Source organism: Equus przewalskii, chromosome 10 (genome assembly GCF_037783145.1).
Source record: "Equus przewalskii isolate Varuska chromosome 10, EquPr2, whole genome shotgun sequence".
NCBI lineage: Eukaryota > Metazoa > Chordata > Mammalia > Perissodactyla > Equidae > Equus > Equus przewalskii.
Genome location: NC_091840.1, coordinates 17,599,312 through 17,624,203, shown reverse-complemented (window position 1 = coordinate 17,624,203; position 24,892 = coordinate 17,599,312). Strand labels below are relative to the sequence as shown.

General features: G+C 51.7%; 1 protein-coding gene across 21 annotated transcripts in view; it reads left to right on the top strand.

Annotated features, from left to right (window-relative positions):
- The window catches only part of MAPT (microtubule associated protein tau), a 102,202-nt gene that overhangs the window by 45,993 nt on the left and 31,317 nt on the right, over positions 1–24,892 (top strand). For 8 of the 21 annotated variants that reach the window (XM_070560268.1, XM_070560266.1, XM_070560267.1 and 5 more), the window contains exons 2-6: positions 8,947–9,105; positions 13,095–13,181; positions 15,649–15,735; positions 19,590–19,655; positions 23,353–24,453. In XM_070560268.1, the coding sequence (XP_070416369.1) occupies positions 8,964–9,105; positions 13,095–13,181; positions 15,649–15,735; positions 19,590–19,655; positions 23,353–24,453 (1,483 nt within the window). In that variant the 5' untranslated portion in view covers positions 8,947–8,963. The remainder of the gene's footprint in view (positions 1–8,946; positions 9,106–13,094; positions 13,182–15,648; positions 15,736–19,589; positions 19,656–23,352; positions 24,454–24,892) is intronic. The other 13 variants (XM_070560276.1, XM_070560274.1, XM_070560273.1 and 10 more) reach the window with 5 other exon arrangements.

Here is a 24,892-nt window from a genome sequence, read left to right as displayed (position 1 = left end):
GGGCTTAACGAGGTCAGATTCCGGTGCCAGGCTGCCTGGGCTTTGAACCCTGACTCCATTACAGGCCTTCTGTGACCTTGGGAAACTTACTCAACCTTCCCAAGCCTCGGTTTCCCCATCTGTAAAAGTGGGCATAATAACGGGCAATTGTGTGAATTAAATGAGTCAATACCTGGAAATGCTTGAAAGGTGGTTCCTGTCCTTACGCGGAATCCTCTTTTCCCCCCAATGCACTGGCAAATTCGCGATGGTGCAAAAAAAAAGGAAGCAGAGCAAAGGAACAATGGGATACAGGAGTCAAAAATAACCTTGGAGGGGCAGGCTCCAAGGCCGAGTGGTTAAGTTCGTGTGCTCCGCTGCCGGGCCCAGGGTTCGGATCCTGGGCACAGACATGGCACCGCTCATCAGGCAACGTTGAGGCAGCGTCCCACATCCCACAACTAGAAGGACCTGCAACTAAGATATACAACTGTGTACAGGGGGAGTTTGGGGAGATAAAGCAGAAAAAAAAAAAAAAGATTGGCAACAGTTGTTAGCCCAGGTGCCAATCTTTAGAAAAAAAAATAAATAACCTTGGAGAACAAAGTTCATTTTAAGGTTCTTTTTGGATTCTAGGTTTATCTCTGCTTGATCTTCAGCGATCTGAGAGATCCATTTAGGGTGTTTGTTTTTTACTAACAGCTTTATTACGATGTGCCAGATGCCATAAACGTCATCCTTTGGAAGGGTACAATTCACTATTTTCAGAATATTCACAAGGTTGTGCAATTCCAGTTTGGGTTTTTAACCTGAGGGGTCTACGGGCGACCCTCCTTTCTCTGGACAGCACCACCGGGCTGGCGGCGGTGATTCCGCTGAGTCACGGCGGCCCCCCACCCCGGCCGGGCGTCTGCTGCCCCCTAGCGACGGCTGCCGCCCCCAGAGGCGGACTGTCGGACCCGTTTGATTCAGACGCCTGGCGCTGGCGGCAGCGTGGACGGCCAGGCAGCCAGGGCGCGGGACCAGCCCCTGCCGCGGGGTCATTTCCCCGAGTCTTGCGGGGAGAAAACGGCTGTGTTTTTTTTAACTTTCTGTTGGGAAGGCACCAGGATGATTCAGTACCCTAGAGATGGGTTTTACCTCAAAAGATCAGAGTTCACACCCTTCTCTGCTGCCTACCAGCTGTGTGACCCTAAGCAGGTTTCTGAATCTCTCTGAGCTTGTTTCCTTATCCAGAAAGTGGGGACGATAATTCCTCTCACGAGGTTGTAGAGTTATGGAGAGATTCTCTCTCTCTGTCTCCCCCATAATTGTGCCTGGCTCCTAGTCAGGGCTCAAATAAACAGATGCTATTAATATTACAGAACTGCCAACAGGGTGTTGAGTATCACCCTGGTTTACCCAAGGAGCTTTCTAGAACCTGAATTACTCATTACCAAGATGTATTACCATGAATAAGAAAATTAGAAGGAATAGGAGGCGTGGCACTGGGTGTGTGAAGGCTGTTGGGTGTTCACCTCCTTCAGGTAGAGATTGCTCCAGGCCAGCTGAAACCTACAGACCCCCTGGAGAACTGTGCCTGCCGGGCAAAGCCTGGGGCTGTAGGTTAGCAACCCCAGGGAAGGTCTGATAGGGAGCAACTGGCTTTTGTTAGCTGGAAGAGGAAGTGGAAATCCTGGGGGCTCAGAGGCATCGGAACCCAGGCCTGGGCTAGGGGCCCCCTGCTGTCCTGCACTGACACCCAGGCTCCCAAGCCAGAGGACACAGGCCCAGTGGACCCACTTAGAATGAAATGTCAGAGCAGGAAGTGAGCTCAGGGGTCACCAAGTGACATTTTGTGGGTGAAGAAGGTTGAAAGAAGTGAGTTGGGCACACAACCGCGGTGTGTGAGTCCTGGACAGTGCTCCTTCCACACCCCAGACCTGTGCTCCCCAGAAGGTTGGGGAATGTTTTATGGTCCAGGATGGAAGAACTGGCAGTGAGGGGCAGATGAGCATTCTGTCAGGACACAGGCTTTGCGTCCTGGCGCCACGTGTTACTGGCTGTGTGACTTTGGGCAGATTACCTCCCAGATTCCTCATCTGTCCAATGGGAATCGTCAATGATGATGATGATGATGATGATGGTACTGCCCTCAAAGGATTGCTGTGAGGGGTCAGTGGCATGCCTGTGAGTTGCCCACACGGAGCAAGTGCTCGTCTGACAGGGGCTGTGGGAGCACCGACTGTGTGCCAGGCCCTGCGGCTACAGCGGTGACTCATCCAGGTCCCCCCACCAACAGAACTTGCGTTCTCCTGCTCAATCAGTGTTTGTCTAAGACTGAGAGAAGAGTTACTTCATTTTGCTCTCCAAGGACAACCACCTTCTAGGTTCTATTTCCTGCTTATGTCCAGTAGACCCTCAGGGATGCTCCAGAATGCAGACTTGCCTCTCGTAATGTGGACTGTAGGTACCAAACGCTAGCGCGGGGTCAGGTGGCCTGGCCCAGCCGAGTTGAAGAGACAGCTTGTTGAATCTGAGGTCCATGAAGCGAAGGGCGTTTGCTGCCCCGGGATTGGCAGGAGGAGGCGGGAGTGGTGAGGGTTCTTCCCACGAGTTCCACTTTTCTCCCCAAAGGAGAATATTGGCCCTTGAGAGCACACGCTTTATTTATTTCGCATAGTGAATAGTAGCCTGTGTTTTTAAGGATGATTTCATTTCTCCAGCGGCCCTTGTAATTTGTTCAGCTTCCTCTTGGTGGGTCTGACTTTGTCCAGCTCTGCGGGGCCAGTGCTGGTGCTGGGGAGGGGGCGGAGGGATCATTGGAAGCCAGGACACTGAGACCCATCGCCCTGTCATCTGCTCTGTGGGGCTGAACGAGCAGCCTGGCCGCCGAAGGGCTTGTACGGTGGATGCATGTCCCCAGTCCCCAGGACAGTGGGGCACTGGCCCAAGTACTGGGAATGACCCTTAACTCTCCTGCTCCTGACTTGGAACCTGTGGAAACTTCTGGAAGCCGCTGAAGAAAACCTAACATCAAAGGCAAAAATCTATACCTGAGAATATAGGAGGTGACCAACTGCACAATGCTTCTTGCTAAGGCTTAATTAGATCTTTTTTTTTTTTCCACTATTGAGAGAGGAGAAGAAATAGTGGAAAAGCTGAAGACAGGAGTCTGTAAACTGTGGCCCACGGGCCGGATCTGGCCCTGAGCCAAGAATGGTCTTTACATTTTCAAATGGTTGAGAAAAACAAAAACAAAAGACAAATTAGATTTCCTGACCCATGGAAAATTATATGCAATTCAAATTTCAGTGCCCATAAATCGTGTTACTGGAGCAGAGCCACCCTCATTCATCTGAGTGCCCGTCATCAATGGGTACTTTCTTGCTGCAATGGCAGAATTGGGTAGTTAGGACTACGTGCCCACAAAGCCTAAAATTTTTACTGTGTAGCCCTTTCCAGAAAAAAGTTGCTAACCCTTGATCTGAAGCTAAAGTGAAATACTGTTCCATTGTAGATCCATTTTTTAAAAATCCATAAAAATACTTTAAATTTTAAATTATAGTGGAAGTCAAGAGGGATAGCAGAATATGTTTTCTAGGGCTTATTAAGTCAAATGAGTCACCAGTTAGTAAAATGCAGTGGGAGGAGTCTTCTTTTGAGCAGGACCCGTCCTTGTCGACCAGCTGCCTTCGCTCCTGGTAGTGTCCCCTTTGGCTGTTACCCCCGCTCCCATTTGCCCAGCCATCCGAGCCCCCACTTCTAGTGTAATTCTGGATTCTGATCTTTCTCCCCGACCCCAACCGAATTTTGAAGCCCAGTCTAATCTCTAAAGTATATTTCTTGGGTCTGTCTCTTCCTTTCCATCACCTCTGTCTCCACTCTAGTTCTGGCCTTGTGACCGTATGCCTACACCAAGGCAGTCACCTCCCTGCCAACAGCCCTTTCTTACCCATCCAGTTGGCCTGCCTACTGCTGCCAAATTTACCTTGGGGCCCCTCTTAGGTGCCGCCCCTGCTTGTGCCTGTGAACAAAGTCCAAACTGGCCACCTCGCCCACCTCCAGACTCGTCCGAGAGAGGAGCAGACACCAGGTCATGTGTTTACCCCATCCATCACCAACCTGGTGGTCATGCAGATGGGTGGAGAAGGGCCGACCGCGGCCACAGCACGAGCAAGCCCTCTGAACTGGACATAAGCCTGGGGTGGTGGGGCCTGCCTCTGAGAATATGATGTAAGTCCAAAGGGAAAATGGCTCGTGTTGCACAAACACGACTTCAACTTTAATTTATGCCAAATTTGCATAAGTACTGTCTAGACACATTTTAGGTAACTAAGGTCTGCTTAGAGTTCACGCTAATCTTCAGGCCCACGTTGAGCCTGGCCTGCCACATGGCGCATTTTATCTTCTCTTGCTTTGTGCAAAGGAATGAGCGGACAGATAGGGGAGCGCATGCAGGGCAGTGGGGACGCTCAGAAGGACGGCTGGGGCTGGCAGCACCAGGGAACCAGAGGAAGAGAACTTTAATCAGGGAGCCTGTCTTTTCAGGGCATAATCGGAGGGTGGGCTCTGGGACTTCCTTGATTTAACGATGAGTAGAGCGTGGTGAGCCACTGAGCGTGTGGTTCCCTGGCTTCTCACACCTCCCAGGCTCCTTTGGAAGAGCTGCTTTCTCTAAAACCCATAATTTTTTAAAATATGAGCAACCACAGGATTGGGGGCAAGCTGCCCTCAAGAGTAGAGATAAGAGCAGACCCCACGCGCACATTCTTCTCCTGCAGAACCCCTCTCAATCTCTGTCAGCTTCTTTTCACAAGTTCATTGAGTGAGAGATTTTCTGCTAGGGGACCGCATCCATCTGATAAAGAGAAGCCTAGAACATGGTCCTGAAGTTCATTCCTCAAGGGGATCCCACCACTGCTGTGCCAGTGGCAGCAGTGGAGCTCCAGCCATAATCACCTCTGCCGTGGAAACCCAGAGCCCTTATTAATAGATCCTCAACATGATACAGGGGGGTGTCCCACTCACAAAGATAACACAAAGGACAACAAGGCATCAAGAGGGACCTCAGCAAGAAAGGTGCAGGACTGAGAGATTTAGAGACTAGAATAAATGAGAAAACATACTATGCTCTTGCGTGGGGACACTAAATATTATGAAGAGAGCAATTTTTATCCTTCTGGCACATAACACAATTCCAGCCAAAATCCCAATGGAATTTTGAGAATTTTAGAAGCAATGTTGTCAAGTGCATCGGGAAGAGAAAATATGTGGGAAGGTCAACCAATTTTGAAAAAGGAAATGAGAGTGTCTAAGCCCACCTCCAGAATAAGACTTGAGATCCAAAGCTTAAATCGGTGCCTCTATCACCAAAAGGGACAGATTTTAGAGCAGAGTTATTCACCTGGGAAAGAGGATTGATTGTTCTTTAAATAGGGCTGGGCCCATTGGCTTAGCTATTATATTTGGGGGAAAGTTTTTAGATTTTCACATCATACACCTAAATAAATTCCAGATGAATTAATAAATATAAAGAATTAGTTCACTAAAAACATAGAAAATATTGATGATCTTTCTGTATCATAGCACAATAACATAAATCACAAAGGAAAATAGATAATATAAAAATTAAAACCCATCTGTCAGAAACCAAAATCAAAGACAACTGACTGGAGAAATTATCTGCCACAAATAGGATAAAGACTTAATATTATTCATACACTAAGAGCTCACTCAAGTCGGTACAATGAGACCCGAGACCTGAGCAGAGAAGCAAAGGATATAAATGGGCATTTTATCACAGAGGCAGCGAACACGTCAGATTTTTACTTTGATACCTCCATCCACCTTGTTCCAGGAGGGAAAACCTGGTCATTGAAAGGAATCCATCAATTCTAAAGGACAAAACCAGAGAGCTCGTTATACTTCTTAGTGTTGGCTAAGACTTTAGCTGCGGGTTGAACGGGGTGACCTGAGTTGGCTGGCCTGGCCCGCCTGGGGCGCGTGTAGTGTCTCCAGCCAGTCTGGGACGCCTCAAGCTTCGGGGCTCCAGGACGGGGGTCCTGGTGAGTCAGCCAGATGAGGTGGCTGGTCCCAGGGCTGAGCAGTCGGTCAGTGACCAGGGATGTCTTGAGAGAGGCTCCGTGAGGAAGAGAGGCGCGTTGCTGCCCAGAGCTGGGTGGGGAGCAGTAGCTGATTCTTGGATAGTGGAACCGCTTCCTCTTGGAAGAGAGGCTCTTACATTTGGGGACTTTCTAAGGGAAGCAGACTCTCAGCATATCTCAAGGTAGAGAATAGCACCGCCAAATCCTAAGCCTTGAAGGAGGAAGGGGACTTTGACCTTCCAAAAACAAAAAATCTTGCTCGTCCTTGGGGAGACGTCAGAGGCTGGGAGACACTCAGCCTCAGACGCCGCTCCTGAGGGTCTCTGAGGGACGAGGGTCTCGGTGAGAGTGAAAATGTGCCCCTTCTCTATAGACAGTAGCCGCCTAAGTGGAGCCAGGCCACCCACCCTCTGCCTGGCCCAGCAGAGGTCCCCCTGACCTCGTTCTTAAAACCCTCCTAGACCATCCCAGCTCTCTCCAGCTCCTTATCCTACATCATGGGTGGAGAAGAGGCCTCAGACACCAACACCAGCGTGTCCTGCCTAGAAGGGAGAGGAACGAAGCTGGGCATGAGTATGCCAGTGGCCAGCTGCTATAACCACAGTGCCTGGCTTTCCTGCCGCCAGCATCAGTCTGGGAAGTGTTAGATCGAAGCTCTGCCCTAGGCAGCCGGCCCCTGTCACCCTGTAGCCCACCATGTATATGCCTTGCCCAACACCTGTCAGAGGTGAGACTATGGACTTTAGAACATCCTGCAACTCATAGCACAGTTAGAGAATGCGTGACATCAGGTGTGCCCTCTACACCTGGCCCGTGGCAGGCGGTCATTATTCATTGATCACAGAAACCAGAAAGCTGGATGCAGTGGAGGCAGGAAGGAGAAGGACCCTGTCCTCTCCAGTTTGTCTCATCAGCTGTCCCCTTGACAAGTGACCCATGCCTCCCTCCTGTGTGCCACTGAAGAACAGTCTGTGAAATGAAAACGGAAACGTAGGGGACAACTATTAACAAACTATAAAGGAAAATTAGAGATTTAAAGTAAATACTGCAAACAAAATTAGAATAAAGGTAAGAACATACATGAAAGGTAATAAAGAAGGAGAAATGGCAGCACAAATTTTAAAAATTAAAATCAAGACTAAGTTTAGATTAAAATTATGAAAAAATTATAAAAGTTACAATTTTAAAAAGGGAAGGTGATGGGCCGGCCTGGTGGTGCAGCAGTTAAGTTCGCATGTTCTACTTCAGTGGCCCAGGGTTTGCCAGTTTGGATCCCGGGTGTGGCGGAAATGGCCTGCTTGGCAAGCCATGCTGTGTCAGGCGTCCCACATAGAAAGTAGAGGAAGATGAGCATGGATGTTAGCTCAGGGCCAGTCTTCCTCAGCAAAAAGAGGAGGATTGGTGGCAGATGTTAGCTCAGGGCTAATCTTCCTCAAAAAGGATAAAGGAAAGATGAAAGGAAAATAAAAGCAACCTAAAAGGTTAGAAAGATGGAAGGTAACATCGGGAAAATATATCTTAAAGGGATTTCAAAAAGGTTAAAATTAACTGCTGTAAGTCTGTAATTATCTCAAAGAAATTAAAACATTAATTAATGAAAGACTAAAATAAATATAGCGTAGAAAGTTTTAAGTAAAAATAGTGAAACAATATAATAATATAAATAAATATATGTAAAATAAATCAATAAACATGTAAATAATGTTTACATATATTTTATTACATATATGTTAATAAATATATGTATTATATAAACTTATATAAATATATAATATATTATATAGTATATATAATATGTAAATATATGTACATGTAAATATATATAATAAATAGTTAAATGTATGTAAAATAAATCAAAACATAGACAGCTGAGTTTTTTAAAGGTTAAAAAATAAAAATGAAGACCAATAATTATAAAAGTATAAAAGGAGGAAGTGAAAGCAACTAGAACAGGGGAGTTTCAAAAATAAGCATAAAAATAAATATAAAGTAGAAAATTAATAATATGAGATAAGTAGATCATTTAAAAGGAAGATATCAAAGTAAAAGACAGGAGACTCAAATTACAGAGATAAAAATGTAAAGCATGCAATAATCCAAAATAGCATGAATGAACCAGAGCAAAATGGCACTCTTAAAAGTCCAGAAATTCAAAGTTGTGAGTTATTTTTAAAATGAAGAGCCAGATATTCTTGATAAAGATGAGGACACAGTACTAGTGCTCATTTCTCGCGGGCTCTGTGGAGCAGCCGCAGCCGCTCAGCTGGGGCTTTGCAGGTAAAGGGGGGGGCCTGTCGCTCTTCAGCTCCACAGCCTGGTGTCCCCCGCGGGGCCCTGGTAGGGGCTGCTCAGCCCGGCCCGTGGATGCACACCTTAAGGGTCGCGGTGGGTGCCAGTGAGGTGCGTGGAGACCACAGCCCTGACCTCCAGGGGCTGCCGGACTCGGAGTCGGGGAGTCAGGACACCCAGTCAGGAGGTGGTTCCGCTGGGCAGTTGTGGTGATGGGACAGTCACATTGCTTCTCTGCGCCTCATTTTCCTCACCAGGAGGCCCTGTTGATGCCTTGATCCCTGTTGATGGCAGGAGGATCCCTGTACACCCTTCCCAACAACCAGACACCCAACCTCATCCCTCGCTCCTGTATTCCTGCCAAAGCGTTATTTACATGTCTGTGCACTTTTAATTCACCAACATCACATCAATTCATATTCAAAACCACCAGGTGTGCAGGGTCAGCGGGGAGGAGGCAGGGTGACCAGGAGGTGCCCTGGGTCTGCCATGAACTGGGGAGGTGGCACCTCTCTCCCTGCCCCCACCCCACCCCCAAGCACTTAGCTTCGGCTCAGCATCCCAACCTCATCCTCCCATCTTCCTTCCCCAGGTGGGCCTTGAACCAGGATGGCTGAGCCCCGCCAGGAGTTCGACGTGATGGAAGATCATGCTGGCGCGTATGGGCTGGAGGAGAGGAAAGAGCTCCCCTCCCAGGGGGGCTACACTCTGCTGCAAGACCAGGAGGGTGACATGGACCACGGTCTGAAAGGTTAGTGCATAGTCCTGCACAACAGGCCCGGTGCCTGGGGGATCACCGGCAACCCACTTGCTTTGGAAAGGGTTGGCAGGAAGGGTTTACATCCAGATTTTTAAAGGAATTTTAAATACTTTATGGTGTTAAATTTCCCATAGAGTGAAGCCTCATAATTTGAATGGACCAAGATAACTCAAAATGTGAGCCTATTTGAAAATGTACCTTTCCAAAGGAGAGTTTGCCACATAAGTGGATGTAGTGTGACAAAGATTGCAGGGGGTTTGCCAGTCTAATTAATACAGGGTACTCTCTTGAGTCTTTCCCCACACCTGTTAACCTATAAATCAGCAGTATTGGTTAGCATGCAAAATATGTGGCTTTATACATTCTCTCTTCCTTGCAGGCCTGTCTGGGCCCTGTTCAACAAGAGTTTGTTAGCTCTGGGATTCCTACTATATCTACATTAATAAACTGCATCAACTTCTAAATATTCTAAAATACAGTCTTTTGGCCAAATTGGCTAGGCCTCCTCCTCTCCCCTTCCAAACAAATGTGTTTCATTTCACGTGATCTTCCATCACGTCCCCAAGTTTGGGGAGCCCCGTGGAGCACACAGAGCCCTCTCTCCTGCTCCCCATGCCAGCCCCTGAGTCGCTTTGGGGAGCACCAAGCTGGCCCCAGTGTAAGAAGGATGTCATGCCTGCCCTCCAGACCCATTTCTAAGGACACAAAATAGCAAACAATCTACTTATCTCTTTTAATGCTAAACATCAGAGAAAGACTTTGCAGCCTGGGGTGTCGGGTAGTGGATCAAAGTGGTGGAGCTCCCAGGTGGGAAGTGCCCTCTTCTGGGTACATGTGTCCAAGAAGTTCCCTGGAGGAGGCAGGGTGACCAGGAGGTGCCCTGGGTCTGGGAAGCATGTGGCACAATGATCCCTACCTTGGAGAGGGTTCAGGACTTGTTGGGGGGACCTTGTTTCAAAGGCTGACTTCTCTGTATCTGTTTAAGGAAAGAATGTGCTGGAGTCGGAGCAGCTTGGGAATTAGACAGCGGGCTCCAAGTTAGAGGAGGTGGGCGTGCTGTCCCTGGGAGCTCAGGGGCTGCCCTCTGGCTTTTTTAGGATCCCAGCCAGCCTGAAGCTCTGGGTGAGGGGAGTGGGGGAAACGCCCGCTCCAGCCAAGCGTTCCCAGTGAGCCCAGACCTCCCTGCCTGGTGTCAGGCACCACGTGGTAGCAAGAAATGTGCATTCGGACTCTCCCAGGCCATAGCCTGGCTCCAACCGGAGCTGCTAAGTTTCAGGTCCCCACAGAGGGCAGCTGAGCTCTCATCCGAGGATCTGAGCCCACACATCCCCGCACGTGTCTGTTCTGCGTCATTGTTAGTACTGCTGCTTTCACTTTCAGGGGTCCCGATTTGGGTGATAAACTATATGGCCACCCTACTTGTAAGGGAACTTCCTTAAGGTGATAATTGAGGCATTTTGTAGAACTCTACCAGTGGCAAAGGCTTTCACCACCAGTGTCTCAGGTGATGCTCACAATGAGGGCTGAGAGCAGATGTTCTTGTCCCCAGTTTACAGATGACAAACAGGGTTTCCTCTCGGAGGTCATGGGGCTAGGATATGGCGCTGCTTGAGCAGAACCTCCAGCTCCAAGGCAGCTGCCTCTGGTCACTCTCAGCCACGACCCCTGAAACTTCACTTATTAACCTCTCATGGGTGGGATCGAACCTAGAATCACAACATCCTGAATTCTGCCCCGTATGAACTGTGCCAATGACACTCTATTAGGGTAGTCTGGTTTAAAAATTGAGTTAAAAATATACATTATGTTGCAACAAATGTACCATCATGATGTGGGATGTTAATAATTGGGGAAACTGGAGGTGGGATGTAGTCTCTGTCGTATCTTTGCAATTTTTCCATAAATCTAAAACTGTTCTCAAACAATAAGTTCATTTTTTAAAAAAGCCCAGAAAATAAAAAGTGGTTTTTACCACTCCTAGTTTTTGACAGGGAAAGTAAATTCTATTTGTAAAGTAAGGATAAGTTCACCAAGTTATTTTGTGTCTCAAGTTGCCTAATGTTTACTAAAACCATTCAATTTTTTAACATAAAATGTGACCAGAAGGTCTATGCTAAAACATGTGTATATGATATATACATATATGCAAATTTTAAGTTGCTGATCTTTTTGTCACCACTGGGAAAGGAAAGCATTTGAAGATAGTTTGCTAACCTGAAGAATATACCCCCCAAGAAAGCCGGCTGGTGGTGCAGCGGTTAAGTTCAGACCTTCCGCTTTGGCGGCCCGGGGTTCGCCAGTTCAGATCCCAGGTACGGACGTGGCACTGCTTGGCAAGCCATGCTGTGGCAGGCGTCCCACATATAAAGTGGAAGAAGATGGGCACAGATGTTAGCTCAGGGCCTATCTTCCTCAGCAAAAAGAGGAGGATTGGCAGCAGTTAGCTCAGGGCTAATCTTCCTCAAAAAAATAAATAAAAGAAAAAAGAAAGAAAGAAAGTGATACCTAAGAGATTTTCATAGTTCTCAACAAATTTATTCTCGGTGCTAAGGATTTAGAATGAGTTATTTTTGTACGGGGAGTGAGGGCTGTGACTTGGCAGAAGGTGTCACTTTACTAGCAACATTTGAGATAAGTGACAGAGACTATTTTGAATAATGACAAGAAATCACATGTGAAATACTAGAACAAAGAGCGTCTAAGTGGATGCTAAAAGTCGGAATAGGACTAGGTACAGCCAAAGAAAGCTACAGAGTGAGTGAAAGTTGGTTAACTGATGAAAGAATGCACCCTGATGAATTAAACAGTGCTACAGGTTATACCTTCCAGATAAGACGTTCAAAGAGGCTTCCTCCTCCTCCCTCCCTCCCTCCCTCTCTCCAGGAAATTTAACAAGGATAATGCAAATAATGAGACTTGCAGACTCGGGGTGGGTTAGGGGAGGGGGAGTTTGGGGAACAAGCTTGCTTGGGGTGCCATCACGCCCACCTGCTCTGTGCTCGGACAGTCAAGCCTGGTCAGTAATAACAAGGCTCAGCAGACAGTGTGCGTGACATCCCTCACGTTTGTCTGCAGGCGTCTTGAGGCTGTCTGCAGGTTTTTGCAAGCTCCAGGACCAGGGAGCTTGTTCGGCGGAATTAGCCCTTCTTTGGCTGGATGGGCGCGGCCAGGGCTGGTGTCCAGGGAGGTGTTTTAGCAAAGGAGCCTGGTGTCTGATCTCCAAGTGCCCTTGAACGCCACTTGGCTTTTTTCATCTCAAGGTTCTGCCTCATGCTCAGAACCAGCCCCCCAACCCCCATCCTGAAACTGACTCCAGGGCTACCCCCGGTGGCGTGACTTTGAGTCTACCGGAAGCTTCTTGGCTTCGGATTCTGAAAGGACAGTTTTCTTGTAGGTAACTGTTGCTGACATTTCAGGCGTCACTCAAGGCTTGTTGGTCAGTACTTGGAGAGCTTCCTGTGAAAGCAGCTGGATGAAGTCCAGACACGCAGGCAAATGTGCAGTTAGAAGGCACGGTGTCTGCCCGGAGCTAACTCCTTGTCAGAGTGTTTTTCCAGGTGTCTACTTGTCATTAATTCATGGCAATGATCTCCCATTAATCTCCCAGTAAGAGAGGACAAAGCCCCGGGTTTCTCCTGCCTTAGCTTGCTGGTATCCGCTGCCTCTGTGTCAATGTAAGAGCCTTCGCCTCAGTTGGAACCACTAGCTGATTAAAAGGCAATTTCTCCTCTCGCCCAACAACAACTGTGCCTCACCTGCTACTTTGCCTGATGACCCTAGTGTGTGGGGGGGGGCAGTTGTGTTGGGTGGGGGTGGGAGTGGTCCCCTTTATGGTTTCATCATGCGGCATGTTCTGTCCATCTGGGTTCCGTACTGGGTATTTTTCAGCTCCAGAGACACTACTCCAAGTTCCTCCTGAGGTCAAAAGGCGAGGGTGGGGAGAGGCAGCCATTCTGAGGGGCTCACTGTGTATGTTCCAGAATCTCCCCTGCAGACCCCCGCCGATGATGGATCTGAGGAACCAGGCTCTGAAACTTCTGATGCTAAGAGCACTCCGACCGCGGAAGGTGGGGCCTCCCTCCTCTCATTACTTCGTGCAGACAGCTCCCTCCGTGCCTCCAGCCTGCGCTTAGCCATGCTTTGAGCCCATGCGTGCCACCCTCCTGGCTGCATGTGCTGTTGGGTCTCCCTCTGGCTGAGAGATGTGCTCGCTCAATGCTTTGCAGGACGGGGCTCAGGCCCCGGAGTGCTGTGGGAGCCAAGCCCCGCTTTGTGCCTTGCTCACTAGTGCCAGGGATGGACACCTTCATCACGTGTGTGCTTTGAGGCAGACACACTTGAAGAGGCTGGGGTCTGTGACAAAGCAGGGCCGAGGCACAGCTCCTCAAAGCCCCTGCTCCATGTCGCTTATCATCCCCAAACGCCCTCAGAAGTCCCTGCCCACCTTGTTCTTCTTTCATGAGCCACCAGGTCCCGGCGCAGCCATTTGGCTGAGGACAGGGGGCAGGTCAGTGCGTGTCCCCAAGCTCACACTTTGGGGCTGGTCTTGGTTTAGTGTCCTTCGTTTCTTGCACTCTGGGCTTGGCCTGGGCCCCTGGACCTCGGCCATGGTGTTAGTTCCAGCCCATCTTCTAACCTCTCCTCTCCGGACATTGGGTGTCTAGGTTATTATAAGGCTCCTCACGTATTTCCTAAAGTGCTCCTGGGTCCTGGTCTTGACCACCCTCTCTTGCTTCCCATCTACATCAGTCAAGACTGTGTTTGATTCCACGTGATGGAAAACCCAACTAACTGTGGCATAGATATGAAGAGGTTTACTTGCCTTACATAATAAGATGTGTAGACTTGGGCAGCCGCTCCCCAGTGTCGCCAGTCTTCTTCCCTCTTTATCTTCTGCCGTCCTTAATGGTTGGATTGTTGCCTCATGGTTACAAGATGGCTGTTGCACTTCCAAGCATCACATCTGCCTTCAAAGCAAGAAGAAAGTAGCAAAGCAAAGCAGCCAAAAGGGCCCTGAAACCAAACGTGTCCCCTTTTTATTAGGAAAGCAAGAACCTCCCTGCAAGCCCCACCTGGCCAACTTCCACTTCTGTCTCATTGGCCAGAACTGGATCTCATGGCCACCCCTGGCTGTAAGAGAGGCTGGCACATTGAGCATTTTGCTTTTCAGCCCCTTTAGTAGGAGAAATCAAGGGAGAAGGGCATTGGGAATGGCTTATGAGTAACCCGTCTGCGGTATCTGCCCCTCCACCTCCCCATCCCCCAACCAAGAAGGCTCGTGGTTCTGTTCTCAGCATTTCTTCGGGCCCTGCCCATTACTTTGGATGCTGTGTCACAGGGTGAGAGCCTTGCCCCAGCGTCTCCCTTTGAATGAACTCAGAAAGCAGCTGTCAAGGGCCTGCCAATTGCTTGGAGTGAGGGTGCATCCGCGGAGGATACAGTGGGCATGGCCCTTCCCCCATGGCTCTCAGCCTAGTGAGGAGAAGACCCAGGCCAAACGCTCTTCATCTCCTCCCTAGAGCTGGTGACACAAGACGTTTCCCACTGATCTTGTTAGGGCAATTTTGCGAGTTGCCTACCACCCTGAGAAAGTCCTGGGACACCAATGCCAGAGTTCATGCCAGCCTCCCAAATCATGGTTTTCAGTGCTCCATCAACATTATTCTGGAAGAGTCTTCTGGCCAATCTTGCTGCACTCTGGACTCTGTACACGTGTGGACCCCACGAGCTTCAGCTTCGCCCCATAGGGAAGGGCCTGCTGGGCTGGGTGCTGCCGGGCAGCTCCGCCTGTTCCCAAGACTGTAATTAGAATGGGCTCCTTTTGACTAAACTGACTCAGGCTCTTGGAAAGCTTTCAAAGCTGGTGACTCCTTATTTTTTGCCTGGAGCGGCCCGGGAGCGTGCCAGGGCACTGCTGGGGAGGAATGCCGACTGGGGAAGTCCACCTGGATGCGAGAGCCCAGCAGCTCCTGGTGGTGGTCTCTGCCTCCGGCCACTGCTCTGAAGGCAGACCCATCTGCAAGCCTGTTGTCAGGCACCCGACTCTGGACAACACCCAGGGGAGTCCGGGCTTTTCAACCCTGGGTCATGGGCTTGGGGGAACAAGGGGAATAGAACTGGAGGAAAACTCGGAGGTCACCTGGTGGTGATTTTGCAGATGAGGAAACTGAGGCCCAGAGAGGACAAAGGACTTGCCCAAGGCCTCACAACAATTGTCTAGTTTTCAACATTTCTTCTTTAGAAACACCTGGGGCCATCCCCAGCAGTCTCTCTCACTGCAGTGTTGACATGGGTACTGTCTGTCCCCGGCTTTCCTGGCAGGTGGCCTGGGCATCCCACTGAGGCAGAATATGAATTTGCTTCCTGGGGGGCCGTCAGGCAGGAGCACTGCTCGGGCCCTACTTTGTGTTGCTTTTGTGCATGCGGCTGAGCTCTCTCCTGCCTCCCCGTCCCTCACTGCCCCCTACAAGAAGCAAAGGGGAGGGGCTGGCAAGGCTCCTCCTGGCCCCGCAGGTGACTCTTGGTGGTTTCCAGACGTGACTGCACCTTTAGTGGACGAGGGAGCCCCCGGCGAGCAGGCGGCCGCTCAGCCCGACTCGGAGATCCCAGAAGGAACCACAGGTGAGGGTGGCTCCCAGGACTGCGTGTGACAGGTGCCGCCGGGTGCCCAGCTGACCTGCTGGAGGAGTGGGTGGGAGCACGGGTTATGCTCGTCTCTGAGGGAGGCAGGAACGTGGGTGGATGCCGGCCTCTGGGAATCTCGGGTTGTTCTGGGCTTGATGCCTCACTGGCCTGTTGCTTCCGTGGCTGCCTGCCAGCCTCCCAGAGGCTCGAGGACCTGCCGGATTCCTTCTCACTTCTCCTCTCCTTGTCTCAGTGGCACCTCACCTCCAGAGAGTTCTCTGCAGGGTTCTCTGAGGTAGGCGATGGCAGATCCTGCCTTCCTCACCCCTGAGGTCTGTCTACCCTCCCAGTGGACGCTGCCCAGCAACAGGGCCACCTCCCAGGGGACAGTTTACCCCCAGGAGTGCCTGGTGTGCAGCAGGGTGGTCCAGATGACTGACCCCACATTTGGAGGGTCTTAATCGGACAGCCCCTGAGGAACACAGCGAGGTGATGCGGCCTCCGTTTCTAGGCTTATCTTTTCAAACGTGTCTGCATAGGACAGGCAAGACAAGACTGTCCTGTCAACACGGATGATGGGAAATAGCTCAGACAAGGCGCTGGCCAGAACCAGCCCTGGCGTCGGGGCACCAGAGTCTCTGGAGAGCCGCCCAGGCCCTCAGGGGACCGGATGCTCGGCTGCGCTCCTGCTGCGTGTCCTTCACATTCCCTTCATGGGGCTCACAGAGGGACTCCAGCCGCCAGCCTGATGATTTGGAGGGTGCTCAAGCAGAAATGCAGGGTGTCGCCAGCAGTGGAGAGGGGGGTACATGTCCCAGGCGGGAGTTTTCTTTCCCTCCTGAAGATGGTGCTCCCGGCAGCCGTTTGGGATGCCCGCAGCCCTTCCTCAGGGCTCGGCGAGCTGAGAGCGCCCCTGCAGAGGCCGGACAGCGCCCCCCACTCCGTCACAGTGGGCTCTGCTCTGCCGCTTGGTCTTCTGAGAGGGGTGGAGGGGCGTTCTCAAAGCCAGGCAGGCCCCATCCTTGAGAGTGAAGGTGGTTTGAAGACCCCGGAATGACTCGTGGGGTGACATCATGGGTATCTTGATTTTTGTCTCCCCCTGTCCCTTGACAATTTATTTAGTGACGGACCCCTTTCCTGCCTGGGATGAACACTTTAGCTGACTCTTGACTTTTCAATCACTCCTAGGTAATCAAATTGCTTTCGTCTCCATAGTCCCAAAACACAGCCTGCAAATGCTAATTAGAATGCCCAGCCCACGTAGCAGTGGAAGCTCAGTGGGGCTGCAGCCCCGGCCCAGGAGGGGAGAGGAGGCGGGCAGGAAACTTCTTGCTGGACTGGCACTACCGAGAGCTGGCTTCACACTCTCTGCAGTGTTTAAAGTTGACTCTGTCTCTTGTGGGGACCTGTTTTGAATTTTCCAGACTCCCCCATGCCAGTTGTCCCCCCTGAAGCTTGCTCCCTCTGCACTTGATTCCGGCAAGCACTTCCTCTTTCCTCAGCTCCTGGGAGTCTGAAGATCCGCCCCCCCGCCACACCTCTGCTGAGGTCGGCTTGATCCTGTTGGTGGCCTGCTGGACATGGTCTAGGTGCCCCCACATTATTGCTGCCCTGTGCCCACGTTGGCTCCTTGGGAAACACACGAGCGTTCTTTCCCCAACAAATTCTGGGTATGCGGACTGACCACAGGGCTGTCACCACGCTCCTTCGCTCTGCCACCAAAGCAGGTCCAGCCCGTCTCCTCCTCTAGCTTTCCCAGGTGGGGTTCTGACAGAGGTCCACCATGTTGCTAACCATAGGGGACACGTGTGAAGTGTCTCCAAGTGGCACCTTGAAACCCTTCATTGGGACTGAGATGGGAGGTTGCCATGTGGTCACCACCAGCCCTCCAAGCCACTCTCTCCAAAGAAATCCTCAAAACTTCTCTCCCCTTCGCCCTCTCCACCCTTTACAGCCTCTGTGAGATAGAGAGCTTTTAGAGTCAGAGGGACATTTTTTTAGCTGTTGACTTTGACAATATGTACCTTAGTTTAGCACCTCCCTTTGGCACGTCCTCTTTGCTGTATCTTGATGCTCCATTGGGACTTCCCATTTGAGGTCCAGTTGGGGATGTGGTGTGGCCGCCCCACTGCAGAAATCCCTGCCTCCCTCTTGGGGCTCCAGGGATGTAGAGAGGCCATATAGTGATGTGACGGCCTAGCCACTGTCGCACAGCCAGCCTCCCTCCCTCCCTGTGGCTTCTCTGAGCTCCTCTCTTGCTGGGATCAGGGAGGGCATCAGAGCTATCACCAGCCTCCAATTTCTGACTGGTGCCTGGGCCAGGATATCACAACTCTGCGTTGGTATGCGGAAGTGGGTCAACTTCCCGGTGCCTCGGCAATGATGTCAGCCCAGAACGTCTCCTCATGTTCTCTGTCTCCAGGACTCTGTGCCATTTTGCTGGACTTGCTGTCATTCTGAACCTTTCTTCCATGATCTTGTCAGAAACTCAGACCAAATCTTTACTCGGAGCTGTGCCTCTCGGACAGTTGGCTGTTGTCAGATGATGTGGAGCTGTCACCAACAGACCTCATGGGCTGCACAGACTCAGCTTGCAGGGGATCCAGAGGTGTTCGTGCCTACAGGCTGGCAGATGGGGACTTCCTGAGCCCACTGCAGCCCCGCTCCCACCCTCAGCACGGCTGCCCTGGGCCAGCCAACAGGCCATCATGTAGCTTCCAGCGGCCCAGGGAATCTTTCTTTTCCCTCATCCATGCTCTCCATGATATGGTGGCCGGTGGAGGCAACTGGGCATCTCTGTTTCAGGTGTGGAGAGGGAGTCATCGCAAGTCTGGTGGCCCAGCCAGCAACCTGTAGGCATTTCTCAGGGCGGTGGCCTCTCTGTCACTGTCCATCATGTTGGTTCTGGGGTCGTGAGGTCGGTGCATGTCAATGTGTGGCCAACTTGCCTTATAGACTCTTTCTTCTGGACGGTTGTATCCATTGTCCTGTAGCAATATCCTGATTTTTTCATGATGCAGAAATTGGCATTGTATGAAAGCTTATTGATTTCAGTACTGTTGGTGATGCGGTCAGAAACTTTTCTCAGTCTTTGGTGAGCTGTCTTTGGTGTCTTGGGTGAGCTGTGGCTCCCTAAGCAGGAGCCCGAGACACAGAGTTGCTCCCTGGCACTGCTGGTCTCCTCTAACGAGGTAGCACCTATTCTGGGCATGCAGTTAAAGGGGTTTGCCTGGTAATTTGGAGTTTTGGGGCTCCACATGCCGGGCCCTTTGCTAAACACGTTCACACAAATTCTCGTGTTAACCCTCACCACCCTCCTACAAGACAAACCGGTATCGTCACCTTGGGGTTCCAGATGAGGAAACCTCAGAGAGGTTAAGTAAATGGTGACACCTGGGCGGGAACCCCAGCCTGACTCCACGCCCACACTGAGTCCTTCCCCGCACCTCGGGGGCCCCCGGAGCACTGGTGGGGCTGGGAGTGCAGCTGCCACACAGACCTGGCTCCCCTGGCAGTGGCTGAGCAGCGAACTGCTCCTCTGACCTCACCCATGCTGTGCATCTTTGCTGAGCAGGGTGCTCAGCACCCCAGGGTCCCTGTGGAGTTCTTTCCTCCTGGATTGTGGGCACCTGTAAGGTGTGTGGGTGTGTGGGGTTTGTTTAGTGAGCTGTTTCCATCCACATCCCGGGCAGTGACGTTTGCAAAGAGCCAGAGGTGCAGCCCCAGCCCCCGTGAGGTGCGCCTTGCCTGAGTGTCTTCAGCGAAATGCCAGAGCATGCAGAGAGCTTTGTTTCTAGCAAACAGTAACTGTCTCTGCTTTTATCTTCTTTATTTGCTGACGCATAAACCAGCTGAAGAAGCAGGCATTGGAGACACCCCCAACTTGGAAGACCAAGCCGCTGGACACGTGACTCAAGGTCAGTGGGCTGGGGTTCCCTCCCACGCTCGGGGTTGAGAGGAGGGAGGCGGCAACTCTCAGATGGACTCGACTCTGAAAAGAGAATTTCGGTGTGGGCCCTAATTCAGAGGTCCAGGAGATTTTTAGGAGTTAGTTCTTATCAAAGTGGGCTGTTCAGATACAGAAAGAGCTCCAGCGTTTGGTTTCCTTTTTTAAAACTATTTCTGAGTCATTGCTAAGGCGGTTAGTGTTCTGGAAGAAGCCGGCCGTGTCCAGCCTCGGGATCCAGAATGAGTGTCCAGCAGACACACAGTTATGTGTGGTGGGCTGGTCTCCCTGCCGGCTGCTTCCTGGGAGCAAGGCCTCAACCGTGTCACCACCGAGCTGTTTCTTTTCAACTTTCTTCTGTGTAACCTTCAAACCTTATTATAATTTTCTTCTTAGGGACCAAAATGGCTGTGTTCAAGGAAAGCAACTTTCTATAATTGTATATTGTAAATGTTTTAAGAACTTAATTTTTAAAATCCTAGAGATTCGTTATCTTAGGAAGTGGAGACCTCTGATACAATGTAGGCTGGGTTTGTTTTCTACCTTTTGCTGCATAAATGAACTCGAGAGTCTACGTATAATGTGGAAGCTTCTAGATTGCAACAGAGCTGCAAAGACACTGTTCTTTTCTCCAGAAAGTGATATGGGATTTGTCTATCGTTTAGTGCCGCACTGGGACCTTCTGGCTTTGGGAAGACAGCCTGAGGAGATGTCTCATGGAGGGTATTTTGAGGCCTGACTACACATTCCTGTGCCTGGAAGGATCACTGCCCCCGAGTGGGCTAATGTTTCTCATCTCATATGGCACAGAAAGTGTGTTTTCATTCTTAGGCTTACAAAGAGCTTCAGAAAAACGTTAGAAGAAATAGTCAATATAAGCGGGAACCTCAGTCTATGTGTTAACTAGAATCCTGCCTCCTGTTTTGTTCTGTTTTTTTTGAGGAAGATTAGTCCTGAACTAACATCCACTACCAATCCTCCTCTTTTTCTGAGGAAGATGGGCCCTGAGCTAACATCTGTGCCCATCTTCCTCTATGTTATATGTGGGACACCTGCCACAGCATGGCTTGACAAGCAGTGCCCTGTCCACACCCGGGATCCGAACCAGCGAACCCCGGACCACTGAAGTAGAGCATGTGAACTTAACCGCCGTGCCACGGGCCGGCCCCCTCCTGTTTCTTTAAGGTCATGATTTTCAGCTTAGGTAAAATTAGAGGCTTTTATAACCTCTGGAAATGATCATTTATTTCCGTAAAAAGAAGTGAATTTGATTTTTTTTCTACAAATTTTTGTTGCAGGCTGTGTCTACATGCCCCTAAAATGTATTCCTTGCAATGAAAAGATAAGGCCAACGTCTTTTCTGGAAACTTTACTTTTGCACTAACTGAATTCTTAAATTTTCTGACAGTAGCCCGGAATCATGTAGCTAAAAGGTGTACACACCTGCAATGGGAAGTCGGCCCCCAGTCTGCACATGTGAGGTTTCTCTCTCTGCCCTCAGGCCGGCATATTTTAATGCCTTGCCTGACACCTCTGGTCTAAATTCCCATGCCCGATTCCCTCCACTGAAACCTTGTGAAATTCCCACACATTGGTGATCCGCACACACTTTCTTTGCTGAAGGCCTGCAGCAAATACTATTTAGTACTAAGACAATCCAAGTTAGGAAGAGCCATGTAGACGAAAGCACAGTTATTAGGTCTCTTTCCTGCTGCAGGAGGAAAACCTCCGGCAGCCTCAGTTCGTGACGTACCTAAGATAGAAAAAGATGCTTCAGGATGGCGCTGCAGGGCGCTGAGATAGATGGGGGAGGTCGGCCCGTGGTCTGCTCGCTGTCTTCTCGAAGTGTCATGAGGAGCAGGCCTTCTGAGGGGGCGCGGGGGACAGTTTCTCCGGATTCCTGAGGCCATCGCAGTGTTTACCTCGGACCTCCCCACCCCCCAACTGCCGGTGATTGCGGTGTTTACGGAGCACTTCACAGTGTCCTGGAGACTGAACAGAATGTCCTCGCAGCCTGGCTCCTTCCTCCAGGAGTGTCATTGCATTGTGTTAGGTTCCTCATGGATCCACACGCCCGCACACTGTGCGCTCATACATTGATGACTTCTCAGGGCATGTTGACCATTTGCATCTGGGGCCCTGGTCTCTTTTTTAGTGAGGGTCTTTTCACGTCTTGCGGTGTATCAGAGTCCGCCAACATCCCGATCAAGAGCAGTGTCTGAGGAGCTCTGCGAGGACAGCTGTTTCAGGAAGGCAGCAGAGTGGGGGCAGGCCCGCTGGGGTAGGGGGATGACCGGCAGCTCCCGCCGCCTCTGCTCTGTTGAGCCCTCGGTTGGTGGGAGTCCTGGCGCCAGGGCACCTGCTCAGGTTGCCTCCCGTGGCGCGCGTTTCCTGCCTCTCTGGCGTTTGGGCTGCTCTTCCCAGGATTGGCCAAGGGCCCCATCAAGGCACCTGTAGAACCTGCAGAAAGCAGAAATCAGCACGTTTTCCTGACACCAGGTCATCCACGCAGGATTCGTTTATTGATCGCCTGCTGTCTGGCAGGCACTGGGGTCAATGCCAAGAACAGGAAATGAATGAGATCGTGAGCTGGAGGCCTGACGTAAGGGTGGGAGGGGAGGGCGAGCCATGGCCGAGCTTCTTGTTAGCAACCAGCGGGCACCTACAGTGGACTCCTCCGACTGGGTTGGGGAGAGAGAGCCGGTCACATGTTCCCTGTATGTCTCCACAACTGCACACGTGTGTGGACACACGCGGCATCCTCCCACCCCCTCCCCTCACCTCATCCAGTCTTCTCCTCCAAGCCCCTGAATCCTTTGGGGTTCTAGATTTTGAAGTGTGCCCTCCATCCACTGGGTTGGTACACAGCAAGTTGTGTGACTAGGTGATAGCAGTGGTCCCCGTGGGCTGGCAGCGTCTTAGCCATGCAGGGCCCTTTACTGCCACTGTGGTTTGCCCCACTTGATGCAGGAGGCCTGGCCATGGCCGATGACCAGGATAAATCTGAGTCATGTTACTCTTTGTAGGAATCTTATGGTAGGTCTATTAGTGAAGACTCGAGCCCTGATGATGATAAATTTTGGAGTTCTCAAATCTATGAGAACATGGGCTTGAGGCAGGCTTGGTCTGTGGGCACCCTCTGGTTTCGCTTGTCAAACCAGGGAGGCGAGAGAGAGGGAGAGGAAAGGGGATCCTCGCTGGAACCAAGCCAGGTCGCATCTGGAGGCCAGAATCTCCAGGAGGCTCAAAGTCCCTGGGAAGGAGAGCCTCTGTGGCCGAGTGGAGTAAGTGCGAGGCGGCCCTGCGGCAGGGGCAGCAGCCTGCACTTGCCCACGTGCTCTGAGCCTGCAACAGGCAGAGGGATAACATCGGTGCTAGACGGGCCTTGGAGGTCACCAGGTCCGAGCCCCCCTTTTGCAGATGAGAAAACTGAGGCCCAGAGAGGGGAGATGCTCACAGCGAGTTGGTGGCAGATAGACCAAGAGAGCTTTCACTCTGAGCAAACAGAAGCAGCGAGGAGGAGCCAGAGCGCACGCGCCTTTGTCTTTGTTGGTTGGGCTTGTGATGCCCTTCGAATGTGCTTGTCTTATTTCAAGAGTGTGTTCCAGCTCTTAAATAATTGATGCGCCCTTGCTAACCTTTTGCCACCGCTGCCTCTTCAAACCCAGAGGAGTTGAGAGTCCCAGGCCAGCAGAGGGAGGCACCTGAGAGGCTCCTGGCCAGTGGGCTTAGCTCTCAGGCCCAGCCTGGACTCAGCGGAGAAGCTCCTGGGGTCTCCATGCTGCCTCTGGGGGCGACACAGCCAGAAGGTCCCGTCCCGGTGGTCTCTTGCCTTCCTCAGCATCGTCCCATCTGCCAACTGCCTCCTCCAACAGGAGGCCCTCAGGAGCCCCACCAGGAGTGGGGACCAAAACTAGGGGACCAGGCCCAGGAGGGTCTGGCCCTTCCGAAGCTCACCTCCCCTGTATGTCTCCAGACGGAGCCTGGGAGTGTCAAGGTCGTCCAGGAAAGATTCCTCAGGGAGCCAGGGCGCCGCGGAGGTGAGGTCATGGACCCGAGAACCCTGGGTCTGACCCACCAGCACGCATCCGACATGCCTGGGGCTCCCATCCTGCCCGAAAGCCCCAGGGCGGCCACACACCAGGCTTTGGGGACAGAACCTGAGGACACAGAGGGAAGCCACCACGGCTCCGAGCTGCTGGAACGCCAGCTTTGGGGAGAACTGCACCAGGAGGGGCCTCCTCTGAAGGGGCTCCAGGGCAAAGAGAGGCTGGGGCACAAGGATGTCGACGAGGACCGCGACATCGATGAGTCCTTGCCCCAGGAATCCCTTCTCTCCCAGGTGTCCCCAAGTCTGCAGAGCTCCCCAACCCAAGGCAGGCCACCCCCCCAAATAGTTTCCAGAGCAGCCACTGGCACCCCTGGTTTCCTAGATGAGGGTGCCAGCCCCCTCCCTGTCAATTTCCTCTCCAAAGTTTCCGCAGAGACCCAGGTCTCAGAGCCCGACAGGCCCAGCGCAGGGCACCCCCATGTGCCCCCTGAGTTCGTGTTCCACGTGGACATCAAAGCCAACGTGCAGAAGGAGCAGGGACGCTCAGAGGTGGATTTGGAAAGGACTGCACTTCCGGGGGCCCCTGGAGAGGAGCAAGAGCCCCAGGGCCCCGCTGAGGGAGAGAACACAAAAAAGACTGACCTTCCAGAACCATCTGGAAAGCGGCCTGCAGCTGGCCTGCCGGGGAAGCCCGTCAGCCGGGTTCCTCAGCTCAAAGGTCTGTGTCTTGAAGGTCTGTGTCCTTCGCTCCTTCCCGGTGACCTCATGTGCCACCCGGGCTGTGGGCACTGCCACTGAGCTTCCAGCCCCCCTCGACTCCTGCTGCTTCCGAGGTCCCGAGGGACAGCCACCAGGCCACCGCCGGCCTGCCGCTCACCCACCCGCGGCCGCCTCCTGCCCTCAGGCTCTGGTCACACGCTGCTCTCACGCTTGCCCACCATCTTGCATGTCACCAACACCCTACCCGGCGCTTTCTGCCCTGTCTGTTTCTCCAGTTACTCGATTTGTCCACGGTGGGCCATCAGCTCACTGGTGACAGGTCAGTGGGCCACACTCCGCAGAGAGGAGGACATCTGCTCCATGTCTGAGGGCTTATTATGTGCCTTAAATTCACTGTCTAGAACCCTCCCGCCCTCCCGAGGGAGCACAATTAGCCC